This window comes from Fonsecaea pedrosoi (assembly GCF_000835455.1).
Source record: "Fonsecaea pedrosoi CBS 271.37 unplaced genomic scaffold supercont1.5, whole genome shotgun sequence".
Taxonomy (NCBI): Eukaryota; Fungi; Ascomycota; class Eurotiomycetes; order Chaetothyriales; family Herpotrichiellaceae; genus Fonsecaea; species Fonsecaea pedrosoi.
The window spans coordinates 3,475,074-3,494,618 of NW_013550611.1; the positions used below are offsets into that span (position 1 = coordinate 3,475,074).

The following is a 19,545-nucleotide window of genomic DNA, read 5'->3' on the forward strand; positions in this document are numbered from 1 at the left end:
GTGTATGTACGAGCCGACGGCCATGATTCCATGACAAGCTGGAGTCAGGGATCATGATGGAAGAGAAAACAACCACACCGGGCCAAAAAAGAGATCCACCATGGTCAGTGGCCACCCAGAGGGATCACCAACCTCAAAGGCACCAAGGTCAAAGGGGGAATAGTAGTTTTAGTGAGCGAAAAAAGCGTGGCAGCCAAAGAACAAGCATTGCCAGGGGAGGATGGGATGAGAGGCTTGCACAGCCGCAATGGATGGGTAAGAGGAAGCCGAAGCTGGAAAGAGAGGAGAGAAAGAGGAGGAGAGGGGCACCGAAAAGGCACCAGAAATGGAGAATGGCTCCCTGAAGGCTGCAGCAAAAAGTTCGAGGGATGAGGTCACCCATTGCCCACCTTACTGAACCCGCCTGTCCTATCACTTCCCTATCGCCCAGCCTAAACCCTGGGTGGTTAGAGAGGGGACACTTTGATACCACTGGTGCACTGGGCTGCTGCTCTCCCCCCAGTGGCCCTTGTTCCCCTAGCCCTAGCCTCGAGTCTGTAGCCCCCTATGAGTTTGTAGGCAAGGACTTGTAGGCCTAACAAGCCCTTTAGGTGTAGCTCATACGCGCTCTGGTACCCGTACAGGCCTATCCCTGCCCCTGAAGACCCGCATCTCCGCATGACTTTCCCCCTTGCTAGCTGGTGGCCCCCGTCTTCTAAAGATAGACCACCAGTGACCAGCAACCGCCCAAAACCAACGAGTCGACGAAGTTCTAGTCCTGGCCTTTGGAGACTGGCTTTCTGTTACCCTCTGGTGCCTCTACTGGTCGCTGCTCGCCTCTGCTGGCCTCTGCTGGCCCTATCCGCCTCCAGCGACACGCCCTCTTCCAGTTCGCTCGTCCGTCGCAGCATTGGCCGTTTGCGGAGTCTTTCTCAACGTCACCAGAAGCGACCCTTGGCTATTGGCTGGTGGATTTCCTCGGCCTATGAGTAAGATATCGCTTCTGCTCTGGCATCTGTGTCCAGCGTTTCACGTTGTGGCAAACACATCTGGACAAGAGAGGTGCTCCGACCGGATCGCGTCCACAAACTGCGCTGGTGGTTTGCTGGACGGAGACCATTTCCTTGTTCGACTTGTCTGCTGGAGGTTTGCAAAGAATTGATCCTCGGTGATTGTCCTTGTTACCTGGTCTTCGTCGACTCGTCCAATACGGCTCAAAGGGTTCGCCACTCCTACGAAGTACGAGAGGGAGAAGACACTGCCACAACCCACTGGGGCTACACCACCCACCTATGCCGAACAATTTATCCTCGAACCCATTTGTCGCTCTGTGGCTCTTTTATTCCCTTGTGGTCTTCGGTTTGGCCGGTTCCTGCCGGCTAAACGCCCTGGAAAGGATCGTGCCGGCTCATGCAAGAACCGTCTCCCAACTGGCCCCTCCAAAATCTGAATCTCGAATTGTTAGGGGGAGAAAGGGCAGTTCGCTATCCTTGCATACCGTACCTCCATATTGCATACCGCGGTCGCACGGGCCACGTCCCTTCAGCTGGACTATCCCTTGTTTCTCCGACCCTCAACTGCAGCTTAAGCGAGGTTGGAAACACCATTAACGGCCCTGGAACTACCGTGTACGTGGCCAAAATGCCCAGCAACTTCTCAAGCCAGTGCTCACTATGACACTGACTTGAGTCTGGGGAACTTCGGCCGTTCATCGCCGGTGTCGTCTCCCAAGCCCGCCAAAAGCTCGTGCCGCGACCAGGGGGCGGATGCGGCGCAGTCTAAACCCGGGACAACTACTGCACAAACATGCCTCCGTTACATGACTGGGTCACAGTACTTGATTGGTACTGGTACGAGAAGTGTTGAGGCCTGAAGAATCAAAGGAGCCAGGAAATAGGTATCATGCTGCCATTGTTTGCTCCGCCAGCCTAAACTCGTACAGTACCAAATTTCTGACACTTGGACATTCCCATTCCGGTCCATGCCGGATCGAGACTCCACCAACTGCTCGCGAAGCTACGAGAGAATGTTCTTGCTCCGTTGTGGGTTGTCCAAAGGCAAAGTCCCCACCGACTTTGTCACATCGTCTTGGTGAATGAATACTGAACAGCCCATTGAGATTGTCAATCGCGACGTGGACCCATTCTACAAAAGGTCTGATCAGACTTGACCAGTCTCTCTACGAAGCACCAGGGTCTGTCTCGCCATCTCCATTTCCGCTGGCCTCCGTGGCCCTTGTACTGTACTTGTTACCCTTCATGATATCGCTCCGCCTAACCTCGCATGGGCTGACATTTACGTGACCTTGCAACTGACAACCCTTTGGACGCATTGCTGACCAACCACTTATCCAGGACGATCCACCGTCACAAGGCGCGTGATTATTGAGGACGCGTCAAATCAAAACAGCGAGGAAGAGAGAAAATGTTTGTGAGGCTGTGAATTTTCCCAATAGCGTGCCTGTGTGAGGCACGTAAAGATTGGCACAGATCTCCCGTTTCTATTTTTGTCAAGACCTGCTGGGTGGCTCGCTTAATTCAAGCCCTTCTGCCCTTGCAGGGGCAGCGTCACAGAGTGAGTTGTTTTGCCAGAACGTGTCGTGCGATGGGCAAAGTGGCCGTGCTGATGCGAGCGAATCAAACATCGTCACCCTGACCTATCATGATACTTGTAGCGCCAGGGTGGCCAGGGTCTGCAAGATGCACTACAGCCACATCCAGGAACCAAAGCTTTGTCCAGACACAGGCCGTTGACATGATATGTGTGCCACCTGACTGAAGGACTCGCTCATCACCACACGGGGCTGTTTGCTTCTTTGCAATCACAAACATCCAAACTCTCTTGGACCTCTGGGCAGGGTCCCAAAGGATCGGCTCACACCGTTTGCAAACCAGGTCGAGGCGCAGAGTGCGCCGATCTGATCGGCCAGGCCGTTACATGATCTTCAGGCAGAGTCACCTTCACACTGATGCCGCCTACCTCCCGGGACATCGGCCTTGTCAAGTTGCTGCAGGTTCTGTCCGTGTCCTTTCCCGGATTCTGGGAATCCCAAGACACACAAACTTGTTGGCCAGCTCTAATCCAGTCGTTGCGCCAAGCGGTACCTCAATGCAGCACAGAGGTCTACAAGCGGGCTAAATGACGAAATCTGTGTTCCCAATAGAACGGTTGTGCCTTTTCTTGTACTCCCTCTCTCGTCCTCTCTCTTGACCGCCTCTCCTGTTACGCGGGAGAGAAGTAACGTCAAACCACTTGACTGGATCGCCCGTGCATTGGGCCTCATTGTTGGGTCGATGGCTGCGGGTCGCACGGGATCTGCAGGATATGCATGTTGCCTATCACCCTGTGAACAAAAGACATTGTTGATCCCTTGCCCCGAGGAACCAACCAACTTGGTTCCCCTTCCTCGGCGCGACGACCGATTGTCTGGCTCCAGCATGGCCGCTTGCGCAAGCCTCGCTGCGTGAATGATGATAATAATAGCAATCTCTAGGGTGCGATAAACACGAGGCGATCCACGCAGATCGGACAGTCAATCCTTGGTGATTGCTCGAAGGACAAAAAGGCAGGACCGTCCAAGAGGGAACAAATCAGCATCTAGAATCTGTGGATTGAAGCCTAATTTTGGTGTCAGAATCGACTGCTAATTATATTCACAGTTTACTCTCAGCGCCTTCTCTGGAAATCTCGACGACCAATTTGCCGAACTGGCTTCCTTTCTTCATTTCCTCAAACAAACCGTTGATGGCATCCAGATCAAAGCCTTGGGCGACCCGCGACACTACCGGCTTGACCTTGTTGGCCTTGATGAAGTCTACCATTTCTTTGAATTCCTTTCGCGACCCCATGGTCGACCCTTTGACCTCGATATTTTTCAAGACTGCTTGCATAAGGAAAGGCATCTTCGGCCCTATGGTCATTCCATAGATGGAGATCACACCACCTGGCTGAAACAGATGTCAGTATGCAAAAGAAAAGAGCAAGCAAACGACCATACCTTGAGCAGCTTGGCACCGACGGAAACGATGTCTCCACCAGCACCGTCAACGATGGCATCCAACTGTTTGTTCTCTGCCGGCAACATGCCCTGTAGTTTCTTTTCCCAACCCTGTTCCTTGTAGTTGATGCCGCCCTTTGCTCCCAGGGCGACGGCCTTCCTGATCTTTTCTTCGCTGCCGCTAGAGACATAGACACTGGCACCTGCTGCTGTGGCATACTCCAGGGCCATCAAGGCTACTCCACCGCCAATACCTGTAATCAATATGTTCTTGCCCGGTTTGAGATTCTTTTCGCCGCATTTGACCATTACTGCTCTCCATGCGGTCAGTCCGGTAAGGACAAAAGCAGCCGCTTCGGCGGAAGAGAGGTGTTCTGGTGCCTCTTCGAGTTCTCCTTCGTCAATGCACATGTACTCTTGGAGAGTGCCATTGGCGTTCGTCTTTGTCCCTCCAAGGATCTTGTACCCCCCTTTGTCCTCTGGTCCATCCAGGCTGTCCTTCCAGCCAGTCCCGGGATTCACGACAACACGCTTGCCTTTCCAGCTTGGATTGGCTTCACTGCCAACAGCCACAACTGTCCCGCACCCATCGGCTAGGAGAGGGACACCGAATGCTGTTCCCGGATACAAGTGTTGGCGGATAAAAAGATCGCGGTGGTTCAATGCAGCGGCATGGATCTTGATGAGGACCTCCTTTCCCTTTGGTGAAGGCTTCGGAACCTCATCCAGCGAAAGGGGATAGTAGACCTGTCCCGGTTTCCCGTCGACCTTGGAGATGGAGATTGCTTTTGGCATGTTTGTCGTGGGGATTGTGGCGATGTAGAATGGTCCCGGCACAACTTCTCACTAGTCTTCAAATGTGTTCAACAACCACGATACCGCTGAATAACCTTTTATAAAGGATTTTTCTCCCTTCCCGGAGCAGTCACAGCTTAGAAATCCAGATTCGGCGATATCTCGCAAAGGGTGGCAGTCGGAGTTCTACTCGCAATATCTAATCAGCCTCTCGAACAATTCGGTAGAGAACTGATGCACAACACACCGAGCTGTCACCGACCAGCCTTACTTAGACCTTTGTTGATGATGGGGGATGATGGGGGCAGGGGGGATGATGGAGGGATGATGGGGGAATTTCCTGAGCCGTTACTTGGCCGAGGTATGAAGTCATTATCGCCGTTGTAAAGCCGGGGTCCTATTCGGTACTTTGTACAGGCCAATCAGACGTTGGTTAGATACGATGGCACGTGGTTAATGATAGCGGACATGGAACATAGTTTCTCCGGTGATCTGGTAGCGGCACGTGGTTTCCCAGAACAAGCAGAGAGGGAGTGGCTGTTATCTTCCTTCTCGCTCACAAGGAACAAAAGAGAAGGATTATAGCCGACTCCCTTGACCTTGGAGATATCCAATTATTTTTCTGCAATCAAGCAAAGGTCATCCTGCTGCGATTCTAACGACGTTCATTCCCAATTTGATGATGTTGATTCCCAGATTGTCTATATCCCCTCATCGCTCAGCCATCCACAGCGCCTCGAATTTGGGGTTCAGCAAAAAGGCACGCCTGAGAAAGTAATAGTGGACTCTCGCCCGGGTCTGTGATCGTCGTTGCTTTTCTCGTTACTTTGGCTTAGCACGGCCGAGGCTCCATCAACGAAGGATTATCCAGAGGCCTGACGCCAGAAAGATGCCCCCGTGATTGGTCCATCGCACCCCGAACAGCACCCAGCCACGACGAAAGGGGCTTGAGAGGGCTTGAGATGGAGCCCCTCCTCCTCACAGAAACTCTGGTGTGCGCTACCAAGCGTTCAAGGACGTTTGTTCAGTGGCCAGCATGTCGCGGAATGAACAGGTGCCCCAGTCAAACAAGGCCGGATCAATGCCCTTGGCTCTGCAGAGACTGCGGCTTGATTGCTATTTCCGCCCCAGACTCGCCCTTTAGCCCCCCATGAAATCTCGTAACCGTTCAAAATTCAGTTTCAGCTTGACCTAGCTTGAGTCACGCAGCAAGGACAGCCACTTTGGCATCGACCAAGACTGAATCCCGCTGTCAGTTATCTTCTCTCGGACCGCAGATACCTTGTCGCAAGCAACCCAAATAACGGGATCGTGGTGGATTCAAAAACCTGAGACGCGGACGGACTGATTTCCCGAAGCTTCCAACTTTCCCACCCCCCCTATTTTGGCCTCGTTGCCTCTGTATGCACCTCTGACCCTACATCCACTGTTGTCCAATTCTCGATTACACCGCCAATATGGGCTCTTTTGGCGAGGTCACGGAGTTCGGCCATGGCTTCAAGGCTCAATTCTTGTTTGATCCCAAATATAACAACTTGAATCATGGTATGCTCATCCACACCGCTGCCCCTCAGAAGTTCTTCTCCTAGTCGCCAAGCGCGACTACTTCATCAGGCCGGCCAGTATTGCGATTGTTCAGACATGATATATCCCAAGATCTCGAATGAGATGAACTGAACCTAATTGGCAATCTGTAGGTTCATTTGGTAGTTACTCACTACCTGTTCGCAATGCGCTGCGAGGATATCAGAAATTGGCCGAGGCTGCCCCGGATAAATTCCTGCGATACCAGTATATTGATCTCTTGGACAAGTCGAGAGAGCGGATAGCAAAACTCCTCAACGTCCCGACGGACGAGTGTGTTTTCGTCCAGAATGCTACGTCCGGTAGGTGCATCATAACATTTGATCTCTCATCGATGGGTCTAATTCTGCAGGTGTCAATACCGTCTTGCGCAATCTCCAGTACAAGGAGAAGGACTGTATCATTTATTTCGATACCGTCTATGGGGCCGTTGAGAAGACACTGGCTTCCATCGTCGAGACAAACCCGCAACTCCAACTTCGCAAGGTCGGGCACGGACAAGACTTTGCCTATTCACTCCCTTGCACGCATTCCGAGATCCTCAATGCTCTGTCACAAACTATATCGCGAGTCTTGTACGATGGATTAAATCCCAAGGTCTGTCTTTTTGAGACGATAGTGTCTTTACCGGGTGTACGGTTCCCTTTTGAGAGGATCACGAAAATGTGCAAAGAATATGGGATTCTTAGTTTGATTGACGGAGCACACGGAGTCGGTCAGATACCCCTAAATCTGTCCCAGCTCGATGCCGACTTTTTTGTCAGCAACTGCCACAAGTAAGTGGAATCGGCGTCCGACAGAAGCCTGTCTCCCGATGACGGGCCCTGTTTGCGGTATCTGACATGACACAGATGGCTTTATACCCCACGAGGCTGTGCTGTATTCCACGTGCCCAAGCGTAACCAACACCTCATTCGAACCACCTTTCCCACCTCACATGGCTTTGTACCCCTGGAAAACTCGCCAATCCGAAACCCTCTTCCACCAAGCGACAAATCGGCTTTTGTCAATCTATTTCAATTCGTCGCGACTGCAGACAACACCCCTTATTATTGTGTCCCCGCAGCCCTCAACTTTAGGCAGAATTTATGCGGCGGCGAGGAGGCCATCTATAACTATATCAGGGACATTGCTCAAAGAGGAGCCGACCTCCTAGCCATGCTTCTCGGGACTGAAGTCATGGACGATTTGGATGCGGGATACGGATTGCGAACCATGGGAAGCTACGAGGCCAGTGATAAACGCGACGGGGGACGAATAGGCTGGGCTGGTGGCATTAGGGACTGTGCCATGGCCAATGTGCTCCTGCCAATCACCATCGTCGGCGCCTATTCTAGGGGCAGCATCAGCATGGGACCTGGTGGAGCCGGGAGTGCGGGCGGTCTATCTCCCGCTTTTCGACAGTCATCGTACGGGTTCCCTAGTGCAAGTGTCGCTTCGCAGCTTCGATCGTCTTCTGTCAGCTCAGGAAATCTCGGCGAACCCAGACGTTCCAATTCACCTCTCAATTCCCCGAGTCTACATTCAGCAGGTCCGATCGTGATTCAGGAAGCAGACGTAGCCACCCACATTGCTTGGATGGAAAAGACCCTGGTGGATGAGTTCAACACGTTTGTCGCCATCTACGAATACGACGGCAAACTCTGGACGCGGATCTCTGGCCAGATCTACCTGGAGCTCAAAGACTTTGAATGGCTTGGGGGAGTGCTCAAAACACTGTGTGAACGAGTCCGAAGCGGGGAGTCTTTGCGGGGAAGAGCAAGGACTCCGGGAATTGAAAAGGCGGAGTTCGAGGCCCTGAGCCTGAAGACGCCCTTCGCCTCGAGACAAAACACCGGTGAGGTGATGAAGCGGTTCGATGTCACCCAGGGTGGATGGGTCAATGCATGAATGATGAGGTGTTTCAGCCGGACAATTGCGACCACGACACTTTGGTCGTTTCACCGTCTTTTTATCTTTTAATCATCTGGCGTCTGGGGCAAGACCGAGGAGATGCAAGGAGGTCGCAAACAATCAGGTGCCAGTTGTCACCAATGAAGGCATAGTGGCGGAGAAGAGCAATGGACGATTGACGTGGTGAGGTTGTACATGTTTGTCATGAGAAATGCCCTGGGTACCATTACTTGTACTGTTTCCATTGAATCCCACCGGGCCACAGGGCAGGTTTGAATGAGTTTGTGTGGTCGCATGGCGTCAAGGATCGAGGCAATTCCGCCATTTGAAGTCTGAGGAACCTGGCAGACTCGGTCCTGGGAAACCCGGAGAAATGCTCCGTCGAGGGGCGGAGCTGCTAGTGCGTCTCTAGCGCCACTCTAGCGCCACCTTTGAAAACTTTGATGACGCACGTGAGTGGCTCCTGGCCAATTGCCAAGGCACTATAGGGCGCTATTACCCCAGATTTTGGTCCGCCCATGTCCGCCCAGACCGCCGAGTCCCGCCCTCCGGTCATTTTTCACAGCGAAAACTTTTCCTCCTACGTAATCTCAACCTCTTGTTGACAACACGTTATTCAAGTCGCGCCTCTCGCTGGTGAGTCTCTTCACCTTGGGCCTGCTCCCTCGTGGCGTCATGTAAGGTTTCGTTACGTGTTTGCTCCCTGGTCTCCTTGTAAGCATTCCATTGTTTGAACGCCACGGATTATTCCAGCCACCTGACCACCCAGAGCAGCCGACCTTCCCTTTGCCGCCTACGTCTTTCTTTGGGTGGCCACTGGCAATCCCGTGAATATCCCTCCTTTGCAATCGATGATGCTTTCGGAAGTCTGGCCGCGGTCCTCTTTTCACCTTGGGCAGAGAGGCCAACAAACAAAAGGTAGCCGTGGCAGCCCACAAATCCGGGGCCAGAGTGATTCATAGCCTTCCGTTAACTGCTTAGTGGACAAGTCAAGGCTCTGCAAACCGGTGGTACGTATTACTCACAGTTTTGGCCTCTCCTGCCAATGTCCGTCGTCCATCCGAAACTGAAAAGGAATGACACAGAACTTCCTTGCACTCTCGTCCCCTTTCCCATGTTTCTATTACCCCCATTTTTCATAATTTTTTCCTAACCTGTGCTCCTTGGATCACCTTGTTTTGTTTACCCTGCATCTTTTCCCCAGGGTCACTGGTGGAGTTCGCTCAGACTACCTTTTGTGGCATTCTTTGGTCATCGGGGAACAATCTAGAGCAATTTTTCTTAAGAGGGGAGCACGGTTGAACATAAGCCATCATGTTGTCCCCCGACCTTCCAGACCGTGGCCCATGCTCAAACCACAACAACACTTCCAGTACTACTATTCCCCGGATTCACGAAAAGCCTGAGGAATTACTGTTATTCAAAGCTCATTATCACCATCTCATTGAACCCCCCGAAGACATGACCGCTTCTAGAAAGTTCTCATATGCGTCGGTCAAAGAAGAAACAGGTACGTGATGACCATCACACCGTATTAGGGTCATAGAAGCTGACCACCATTGCCCACAGATGATGGCCTTCCCCAGTCATTTGGGTCGTCCCTGTCATCTCAGGACCTCGAGGAAGTTGAGTGGATAGCGTGGCCCTGCAGTCAGTGGTGCAAGACCAAGGGTCTGTGCTCGTATCACTTCGATGGCTCACACGAGGATCATGTCCGGACAAGACTAGAGGGATATGCTCGCAACAACCCGAGGAAGTTGGAAAAGATCCTAGACGAGTTGGAGAAGCGGCGAGCGGCACAAAAGTTGTTCAACCTCCCCTTCGCCAAGGAGATTACTCGAGTTCATCCTCGTCCGGCCGATTTCAGTCTCGAGGTATGGAGAGAGAAGGTTAGAGACTCTATCCGACTGGGGGCCGAGTCAGCAATTATCGACGACTCCGACGACACCCAGTCCGTGATCTCGACGACATCGCGCGAGGGCTATCCTTTTTTGGAGGCTATGCCGGAGGAGATTCTCGAGCTCATCCTCTCTTATGTGACGGTTGACCACACGGCAGACCCCTACGCTCGGCCTCATGTTGACCTGGCGAGCTGTTCACTCGTGTCCAAGAAGATTCAGGCGGCGGCCGTGCGGGTGTTGTATCGACATGTCTCGATCCCACAATCGAGAGCCTTTGCCAAACTCATGCGAAGTCTCAAGACCACACCCCAGCTCGGAGAATTGGTGCAGTGGTTGGACTTTTCTCACTACTCCAACATGGGCTTTGGCAGCGCCCGCAACACTCGCAACCAGACGCCCTTCTTGAAGCCCGAGACGCTCAACGCATGCTTGGATGTCATGCCGAACTTGCAAGCGTTCTTGGTCCACGAGCACGTCGACGAAGAACTCGACGCCAACATCCTCTCCAAACTATTCAACATGCCTCTTATGCAGGCCATGGACTTTTGTGCCTGCTCCTCTCGGCCTTTTGCAGAGGCCTTTACCTCCGTGACCACGCGATTCTCCACTCCCCTCAAAAGCCTGAAACGGCTGTCGTTGCATGAATGCACCACACTGCAAGAACCTGTTTTCGAATCTCTCCTCCCGCTGCTTGAGAACCTCACCCATCTGGACGTCGCACATACCCTCATCAACGACAAGGCTCTCATGTCGATCCCGCACACCGCCAGAATCACACACCTGAACATCGAGCGCTGCACGCGCCTCACGGGCTCCGGCGTCGTCAAGTTTTTGACTACCCATCCCGCGGTTAGGGGCAATGTCGTCTATCTGAACCTGGCCGCCGACGCATCGCGGCATAGACTGCTCTCCGAAGACAACGTCACCCGGTTGCTGCGATCTTTGCCTCCGAGTCTACGGTCCCTCAACCTGGGCGGTGCCAAGGTCAATGCCTCACACATCCCGGCGCTGAGAGTTCTCTCCACGCACCTGGAGGAACTCGGGCTACGTGGCGCGGACCTCAGCCTGGGCAGCGACATCATGCGCCTGTTCAAGCCTTCTTCTCCATCCGCGCCCTCCGAAGGTGAGGATCACGTCATGGACAAGACCTCTGTCGCCACCGCAGCAGCATCATCATCTGATGACTCATCGCCCGCCGCCGCGGCGTCACACCACCAGCACCAGCCCAGCACGCTGCGCTACCTCGACCTCACGTCCGTCCGCTCCGTCACGCAGCTCTCCCTGTCCTACTCCCCCTCGGCCCTCACGAACAAGGACACCCTGCCCCTCGAGGTCATCGAGCTCGGCAGCGACGTGTTGCAGGAGATCAAGCGACGCACCGCGCACGTCCGCGACCGCAGCAAACTCGAGTGGGTCGTCAAGGAGCTCGGCCGACGCGGCTGGTTCGTGCGCCAGCCCGTGCCCGGGTCCAACGTCGACAACGGCGCCCGGGCCTGGAAGATGGGCGCGCGCTGGTGGGGCATGCGCAAGATCCCCATGGTCGAGCAGGACGTCGGTGGCATGTACGGGTATTTCATGTTCAAGCGGTCATGAAACCCCTCTATCCCTACCCCCTCGACTCTGAACCTGATTTTTACCTTTTTTTTTTTGGATGTTTCTATCTCGAATTTGGGCATGGCATGGCGTGGTATAGCATAGCTAGCGACTTTGTTTTCCATCTCTTCCAGGAAGCGATCATTGACATTTCAGGTTATTCTTTCGGGGGTTCATTTTAGTTTTGTTGGTACTCGGTAGCGGGGACAGGACAGGACAGGTCAGGGTATGACATGACATGACATGACATGACATGGCATAGCATAGCGTCTCATTACATCTCATGGTATGGTCTTGCAGCCATCATAGCATAGCATGGTCTGATATGGTATACATGCATACATATGCATTGTACGAGACTCATGGATGGATGGATGGATGGATGGATTGGAACGAAAAGGGTTCCCCCCCCAAAAAAACAATGGGCGTGTTATACTTTTTTGAATCTTTTTTCTTGGTTATATATCGGTTGATGGTCGTTTGTTATTGTTTGTTCATCCACCACACACAACGCCCACCATGAGACTTACGACCTGATACGAACAACAAATCACTTCACATTTCAGCATGTCATATCTTAGCATAGCGCAACAAGGAACAGCACAGCACAGCAAGGAGACCTAGTCATTGATATCAAGCGACGGCGTCTCCCTGGACATGGATGAATCTTTTCTCTTTCTCTATATTGGGTTGGTTGGTAGGGGGGGTGGTTCATAGTGTAATACAATATCATATCATATCAATGGATCATAAATCATATTTTTCTGTTTTATTCATGACCATATTAAATATTCGATATTGATATAATGGCCGTCTTCTTCATTCAGCCCATACATTGGTTTGACTGCCCTCCTCATCCCTCATCCTATCCGCACCGTCACGTTTTCCCACTTGGACAAAAAGTCGGCTGGCCTCAGACGCTCCAGGTACGTGAGCGACAGGATCACTGACAGGCGGATGGTCCCAACACGCTCAAAGGGCCGATCTGTCCCATTCACGGCCGCCACCACCAGCAAGGGGGCCGAGCGATCCAGGTCGTGGCCCCTGGACCGGTCCACAAAGTCGAGGGCGAGAACGGTGCCGCACGTCTCGAGGCGGCTGAGTGCGGTGTCCGAGCACAGTTCCGTGTCGATGGGCACGGATCTCTCGGTCAAGCCGCACACAAAGTTCGCCCGGACGCGCTGTGTGGGTGATGGGTTGCGGACCAGGTTGCGTAGGCGACAGCCTCGACTCCTCACGCGCAGAACCCGGGGCATCTCATCCACGGCGGCCTCGGTGAAGCTCGACACGTCCTTCAGGTTCACCGCGTCGCCCGTGTCGCATGCTTGTAGTCCGACCTCCACGTCGTTAGACCACGAGCCTTCCGCGGCGTGTTGGCCCAGAGAGATCGGGACCACCTTGCCGCCGCTCCAGCCTACCCAGGACCAACTCGGAAAGCAAGCTTGCCGGCTCTCGGTGTGACGTCTGGTCCAGAGAAGTGAGAGGGCAAACAGTGCGTCGGGCGAAAGCATGTCGTCCCTCCACCTCCTGCCGGGCGGGATGGGCATGCCGTAAATTTGGCGCAGGTGAGACGACTCTTTGAGCAGTGACGGTTCTTCGAGAAGACCAAGCACTGCATTCAGCCGGTCTGACTCGTACGTTAGACTCCGTCTCGAAACTTGGGAGATGTGCTCCCAGGCGGTGTCAAACTCGTCCAGTTCGTGTTTGGGACTGCCAGTGGAGGTTACGGTTGGTTCAACCAAAAGCTCCTCGAGCGTGCTGTGGGCGGCCACCGTCTCACATGTCGACGATGTCATGCACTTGAAGTACAATTGCTGACGCGTAAAGTACAATCGACGCCTTGATGAGACTTCCTCCTGGTGTGTCCACGCTCGAGTTATGTATTTCGAGCGATACCTCGCCGACTCGAGCGTGCCCATGGTGGATATCAGGCGACAACTCCCGATCTCGACACGAGGCTGTTCTTCGCACCGGACGGTGCTGACACCTGGAAGACCATCGTCTGCACTCTCCCCGTGGAGCGCAATGATGGTCAACTGAGCGGCACGGTAGAATGAGGCCATATCCTTTAGGTCACGATGGAACTCGTGCTTGTTGTTACGCCGAATGCAGAGCCGGTCAACCCAGAGATATCGAAAGTTGAGAGCTTTGGTGACCGAAATGGCATCCTCTACTACCTGTGGCGACGAAGCCAGGTGATCGTTAGTTCCATGGATCCCGCTCAGACAGGAAGCTGTCGACCCCGAACCCCAGACATAGCTCAGAGCCGTGTACTCGACACTACCATAATTGCGAACAAGCCTTCTATCATGACAGTCAAAGAGCCACCTGGGATAGGCGGTAGCGTTGGCGCAGGCTTTTGAGCATTGCGGGTGAAGTCTCTTGCAAGTCGCTATCCAACTGCTTACAGCCTCAAAATTGATGGAATTGGCGTCTATCTGGTGCCCCTGTAAACGGACAGGGGTGGAATCCTGATCAATGGGTAGTATAAGACCAGCATCCCGCAGGAGACAGGTGGAATCAGAGATGAGTTGACGCTTTTCGAGGTTCTCATACCGGTTGAGAACCTTTGCCAACGGCAGTTCTCGATCTGTGCCGACAACTCCAAAGACCACGTCAGGATGTAGGCAGTCAAGAAGTGACACCCCGCAGCGAGTACACAGATGATATATCTTCAAAAAGGTTAGGATCGGTTTAGGTGATCGCGAGCTGTTGTGGGCGATATGTCCCAGGAATCTGCAAAGCGGACACGAGGGTTCGTACCCCTTGTCGAGCTTGATCACTGTCACGGGTGTGGAATCACTCTGAGAAAGGGCAAACACCCCATCCAAGTCCAATGATGCACATTTCCTGCAAAAGGCCTGAGGATCTTCCCGTTTGCGGTAAGGCTGAGGAGGGGTGGTGATATGACTTGCATCCGCCATGATACCCAGGACGAAGGAGATGTAGTCGGACAAGATATTACAGAGAGTGTGTGTCTCTCAGACTATCCGAAGAATATCGAACCGTAATGGCGATATCTAGGTGAGGTGGTGCTGTTCATTCCCCCTTCAATCCATTCCCATGCACAGTGGCGCAGCCCCAGGCGGCCATCTCCTACCAAAATCTAAGGGTATTTGGTCGCTTAAGGACAGCCAATGATAAATGAGACGATGAAGTGTTTGGAAAGGTTGGCTCTCGACATGTCCATTTTAAAGGGGTTTAGACCGACGCAAGGCAACTAAAATATCTAAGTAGATAGGAGAGTCGAGGAAGGACTTCGACTTTTAGACATGGAGGGTTGAGTCGTAGAAGAAAGACACTGAGACAGCTGCGTCGCCTATTGGGCCTGAGCAAATTCTGGGTCAGAGCCAGTCTCTGCTGGCGACATGGGTCTGTGCTGTACCGAGTAGAGATAGATCAGTGGGAAGCTTGGACTCGTGAAAGGCGACCACGGCCCTTGCTGAACCACTCAGCCTCATTATAGATCGCAATGACGTCAGAGGGCAGAGGGCTAGCCCTTTGCAGGTCGGTTACTTTAATCGTACAGGGAAGGTTTCGCGGTGTGCTCACTGCCATTCTGCTCAAGTTCAATGTAGTAGGCAAACCATACGGCTGAATACTGCTCGATTGGCGATTCGAGTGGGAAGGGAGAACCTCGGCGGTGCATTGTTACATATCGTATAGATCAATTCATCCTTCGTATTGTACAACCCCAAAGATGTCTTCTCGACGAATTGGCCAAGGACTTCAATCAAGTCATGTTCAGACTGCTCGGTGTTCGCGTTGACGATGCCAGACTCCTCTCTAGCCCAGATATATGATGCGCCTGAAGCATTTGACAGTTCCCGGCGCCGTTCATTCCACGCTATACTCACGTGCTCCGTCTTTCCACCAATCTGTAGCCAAATTGAGCAGATTCCCACACCTCGACCAGCACGAGCGGTCATTTGGCGTCCACATTCTTAATAATCTGTATTTATACAGCCTGGCGAAGTATGAATCCTCCTCTCATATTGAGCATGCTCTAGCCCAAACAGCGTGTAGACCGCTCCTGTAGATCCCAGGAAAGCGATGCTTGGATGGGTTGAGAGTGGCCCATCACAGAAGTGTCCCGTCACACTAGACAGTCCTTTCACGTCTTTTTCTTCGGTCCCGAGATCAGAGGATATAAGCGGCCGAGATGGTGGTTTATCGTGGATTTGCCCTTTGGCGGGGGTTTCTGGCAGCGAACAAGTCAGTCGTCTGTAAGGTAATGGTCGCAAGACCACTTCAGAAGTGCGGATGCGCAACGTACAGGTGAGTCCATGCAGTCTCTCAGAGCTTTCTCAAGGTGTCCGCAGCCTCCTGAAGCGGCGCCTGCGGCCCAGCAGTCTAGAAAGAATCATGTCAGCAAGCTTTTGCAAGTATTATAGAGTTCCTTCCTGCTCTTTGCACTGGATTGGTGGCGAGCCATATTTTCTGCGTCCACTCGACAATATCATCCTAGCTCTTACGGTGGTAGATCTTCCACGTCGCACAAAATATCTCAACCACCCTCCAGTCCACCTAGGGAAAAGGCAATTGGCACAGACATACTCAGCATAGCAGTCATGGGCCCTAGACATGGATTCGGCTCTTGCTTGTCTGGGTGTCTGATCTTTAACCGTGACACGGTCTGGAGGCGAACTGGGTTGATTGCTGTCGAGGAGCCACGGGGAGGCATCCTGTTGGAGGGTTCGCAAGTCTCTGCCGAGAAGGGATGTAAGAGAGAAAGGTCGACGGAGGTAGCAGAGCTGTACGGTTCTGCGATGGTGAGACCGGTGATTGGAGTTCAAAGCAGTTTCGTCACTTGGACAATGCGCGCTTGTGGAGAGGATACGCTGAAGTACAAGGATCGTGACCTATGAACAGCTGCTCAAACCTGTCGAGACCCCAAGTCGACGAAGAAAGAAAACTGCATTGGTCTGTTGAGTAAAAGTGGAAGCTGCGGCTAAACTTCGGTAACGAGGTTGCAGCCTCGTCTGGGATACAAGGATTATGCACAACGAATACCACGGAAACTCACGATACTGCTGCTCAATGTTGTTTTGGGTTGACGGATCAACAAGTCGAGGCGAAAAGCATATGACTTTCAATGTCAACGATGGACTGAAGCAAGTTCATACGTTGTATGCACCCTCTATCTGAAATACATGCTGCCCAGAAGGCGGAGTTGGCCTTCAAAGCAATCGTGACACTGGCAACTAAACTCCTCGCGGACCTCCATCATCGGAAAATATCGTCAAAGGTCATCTTTCCAATTCGAAGATTGTCATTGCCCGATATTGCAGCTTGACCTTCGGAGAGAAGATTGCTCTCATTATTGATAACACCCATGAACCCATCCGATCCCATCAAGCGATCCGGATCATTGCAAAAAGCCTCGAAGGTGGTGTCATCCGGAAAGCCGAAGTCTTTAAGTCCCTGAGTCCTGTCATCAGTCCATCGAGTTGTATCGAGTTGAGCCATTTCGTGGAACAAGGCATCAATCTCGTCGCCGTTAAAGCTTGGAGACGTTGACAACCCAGAAACGTTACGGGTTTTCGTCATTGAATTTAGGCCAGCGCTTGCCTCGTTATTCCCTTCGGGCATGTCAACACTCATAGCAGCACCGTAGTCCACATAATCCGCGGCAGTTGACCCATTAGGCTGTGGCACCTCGATTGCATTTCCATACTGAGCCACGTCATGATATTGGAGGAGGGTCTGCGCGTTCCCAAAATCTTGCATGCCACCCAGATCTCTGTGGCTGCTTGAGGCGGGCGCAAGGTTGGCGGATGCTGGTTGTGTTTGTAAGACATTGTTGAACGGCAACACTGGAGCTGTGCTCAGAAGCCCGGTTGATCTCATGGGCGTACCACCATTGATGAAGAATTCTGCTCCTGGCCAGATCAAGGCCAACCTCGACCGTACCTGGTTAGGCCTTTCCGGAACCAAGTCAGGACCAATAATAGGCGATGAAGAAGTATCGGTTTCTAGGTTGGCTAGGCAGTAAAGTGGGATCAACATGGATGGGATGCCACATTTGTTGGGAAGATTCCACGAATGATCAAATAACCTCAGAACTTCTGCGAGTTTCGACTTAAGCTCTGGCTGGTCCCCATTCCATTGAGAGTTGGCCGTTTGAAAGGCAAAATGACACGCATGTAAAAGCATCTGATGTGGTGGGCGTCGTATAACATCCGAGAGAGTGAAGGGATACTTCTCGCCCAGCGAACGCAGCCGTGATACAACGTGCTGTGTTGGTGTTATCATTGTTGTGTGGGAGACCTTTGTGCAGAACGCATCATTGGCAATCATACAGAGCTCAGTCAGTCGGTTGAAGCAGCTTGTCACGAACGCTGGCTCTCTCGACTCGGGGCCGTCATCACCAGCAACTGCCTTCCACGGTTCCCATTCTTCATGTCCGTCTTCTTCGAGGAACTGGGTAGAACTCAAATGACCACTCTGAAGATGTGGCGGCCTCTTTAGACAGATTGCGATGATGGTATCCAAGACAAAACAGCCTTGCAGAAGGGCCTGCCAGCTCCTATGTTTTGAATCGGGGATATGTCTCGAAGCCGTCGTGCCGTCATCTCTGTCAATCCTAGAGTCAGAATACAAGCCCCGCGGATTCTCGAACGGGACCACCGCTTCCGATCCCATGGAGATCAGTAAAGCTCGTATAGCAGAGCCGACCAGCATCCACGCAGACGTCCAGTCGCCCATGCCGATATCAAGGAGGACCAATAACAACAAAGCCTGAACATGGCCAAGTGAGAAAGGTCCACGCTCGGACGGTATCAGATTCCTTGCTAAAGAACGCAGCTCGGCAACGCTGGTTCCAGGTGTCGCAGCAGGCGTTGGCAGAAGATGCCCCGTCTGTTGCTGAGAGTAGGCCAAGATAGCCCATATGCAAGAAAGATCAGCATGGTCGAGAGGACGTCGTTTGTGAGGCATCGTGTGCTCGAAGAATTTCCGCAACGTAGCAGGCCTGTCCAGGATTGGAAACCAGCAGTGGGTGAAAGTGAAATATTGATCCAAAAGACGTGAGGCCGAAGATGGCAGAGGGACATCTTCCGGACGTGTGATGCCGAGTTTGCCCTCAGTCAGAGGATCTCCGAAGCCAGGTCCAGTCTCTTCTTCGTTCGGGATTTGTGCCATCTCAACGACCTTGAAATCTGATGTGAGCACATATTTATCGCCTCGGCTTCGATGGTGAAGAGGCTCTACTGCTTCATCTTCGCCGTCGTCTTCGATGTCGCGCTTGCGCTTTGGGTGGATTGAAGAGTTATGCTCGAGATGGGATAAGAGCTTCTCCAGCTCTGTAAGCACATTTGACTCTTTCCATGTTGTGTGAAGGCCATCGCCAAGTTTCTGATGGTTCCATATGCGCAACAGCTCTTGTTCGTTCCGACGCACTACCTGCTGAACCGCATCGTCTAGTCCGTGCACCTTTTGTAGCATGACAGCCCACAACTTCTCCAGGCCGCGCACATACCCCTCCTGAAGTCCTCTCCTCTTGGTCCCTGCCACGTATACGCACGATTGTCCGGCATTTGCACAGTTTGTGCAATTGGGCTGCTTCGCATCGCACTTGTCTTTGCGGGCTCGACAGCGGGTGCAGGCGCGTGAAACGCGGGCTCGTATTGGCTTTGAAGTGCCTTCCTCGTCGCTGGTTCGAGTCCGTCCCTCCGCGTCCGTGCTACGTGAGGCCATCACAAGGAGGAAGGGGTGCGACAGCCATGTTCAAGGGGAGGAGTGGCCTGTCGGAAGGGTTGGGTTGAGACACATCAGCATCAAGAACAAGCCGTCTCATGAGGG

General features: G+C 52.8%; 5 protein-coding genes across 5 annotated transcripts; 2 read left to right on the forward strand and 3 right to left on the reverse strand.

Annotated features, from left to right (window-relative positions):
- Nucleotides 1–3,632: 3,632 nt before the first annotated feature.
- On the reverse strand, nt 3,633–4,771 carry Z517_08735 (uncharacterized protein; the record flags this gene model as incomplete). The annotated part of the gene is made up of 2 exons (XM_013427250.1): nt 3,633–3,926; nt 3,977–4,771. 2 exons carry the CDS (start codon nt 4,769–4,771, stop codon nt 3,633–3,635), a joined length of 1,089 nt encoding a protein of 362 aa, XP_013282704.1.
- A 1,457-nt stretch (nt 4,772–6,228) lies between these two features.
- Nucleotides 6,229–8,245, forward strand: Z517_08736 (uncharacterized protein; the record flags this gene model as incomplete). The annotated part of the gene is made up of 4 exons (XM_013427251.1): nt 6,229–6,316; nt 6,469–6,657; nt 6,708–7,131; nt 7,207–8,245. The coding sequence occupies 4 exons, from the start codon at nt 6,229–6,231 to the stop codon at nt 8,243–8,245; spliced, it is 1,740 nt and encodes a 579-aa protein (XP_013282705.1).
- A 1,317-nt stretch (nt 8,246–9,562) lies between these two features.
- Z517_08737 (uncharacterized protein) lies at nt 9,563–11,742 on the forward strand (the record flags this gene model as incomplete). The annotated part of the gene is made up of 2 exons (XM_013427252.1): nt 9,563–9,758; nt 9,818–11,742. The coding sequence occupies 2 exons, from the start codon at nt 9,563–9,565 to the stop codon at nt 11,740–11,742; spliced, it is 2,121 nt and encodes a 706-aa protein (XP_013282706.1).
- An 860-nt stretch (nt 11,743–12,602) lies between these two features.
- On the reverse strand, nt 12,603–14,666 carry Z517_08738 (uncharacterized protein; the record flags this gene model as incomplete). Its single annotated transcript, XM_013427253.1, has 1 exon — nt 12,603–14,666. The coding sequence occupies one exon, from the start codon at nt 14,664–14,666 to the stop codon at nt 12,603–12,605; it is 2,064 nt and encodes a 687-aa protein (XP_013282707.1).
- Nucleotides 14,667–16,968: 2,302 nt separating this feature from the next.
- On the reverse strand, nt 16,969–19,440 carry Z517_08739 (uncharacterized protein; the record flags this gene model as incomplete). Its single annotated transcript, XM_013427254.1, has 1 exon — nt 16,969–19,440. The coding sequence occupies one exon, from the start codon at nt 19,438–19,440 to the stop codon at nt 16,969–16,971; it is 2,472 nt and encodes an 823-aa protein (XP_013282708.1).
- Nucleotides 19,441–19,545: the final 105 nt, after the last annotated feature.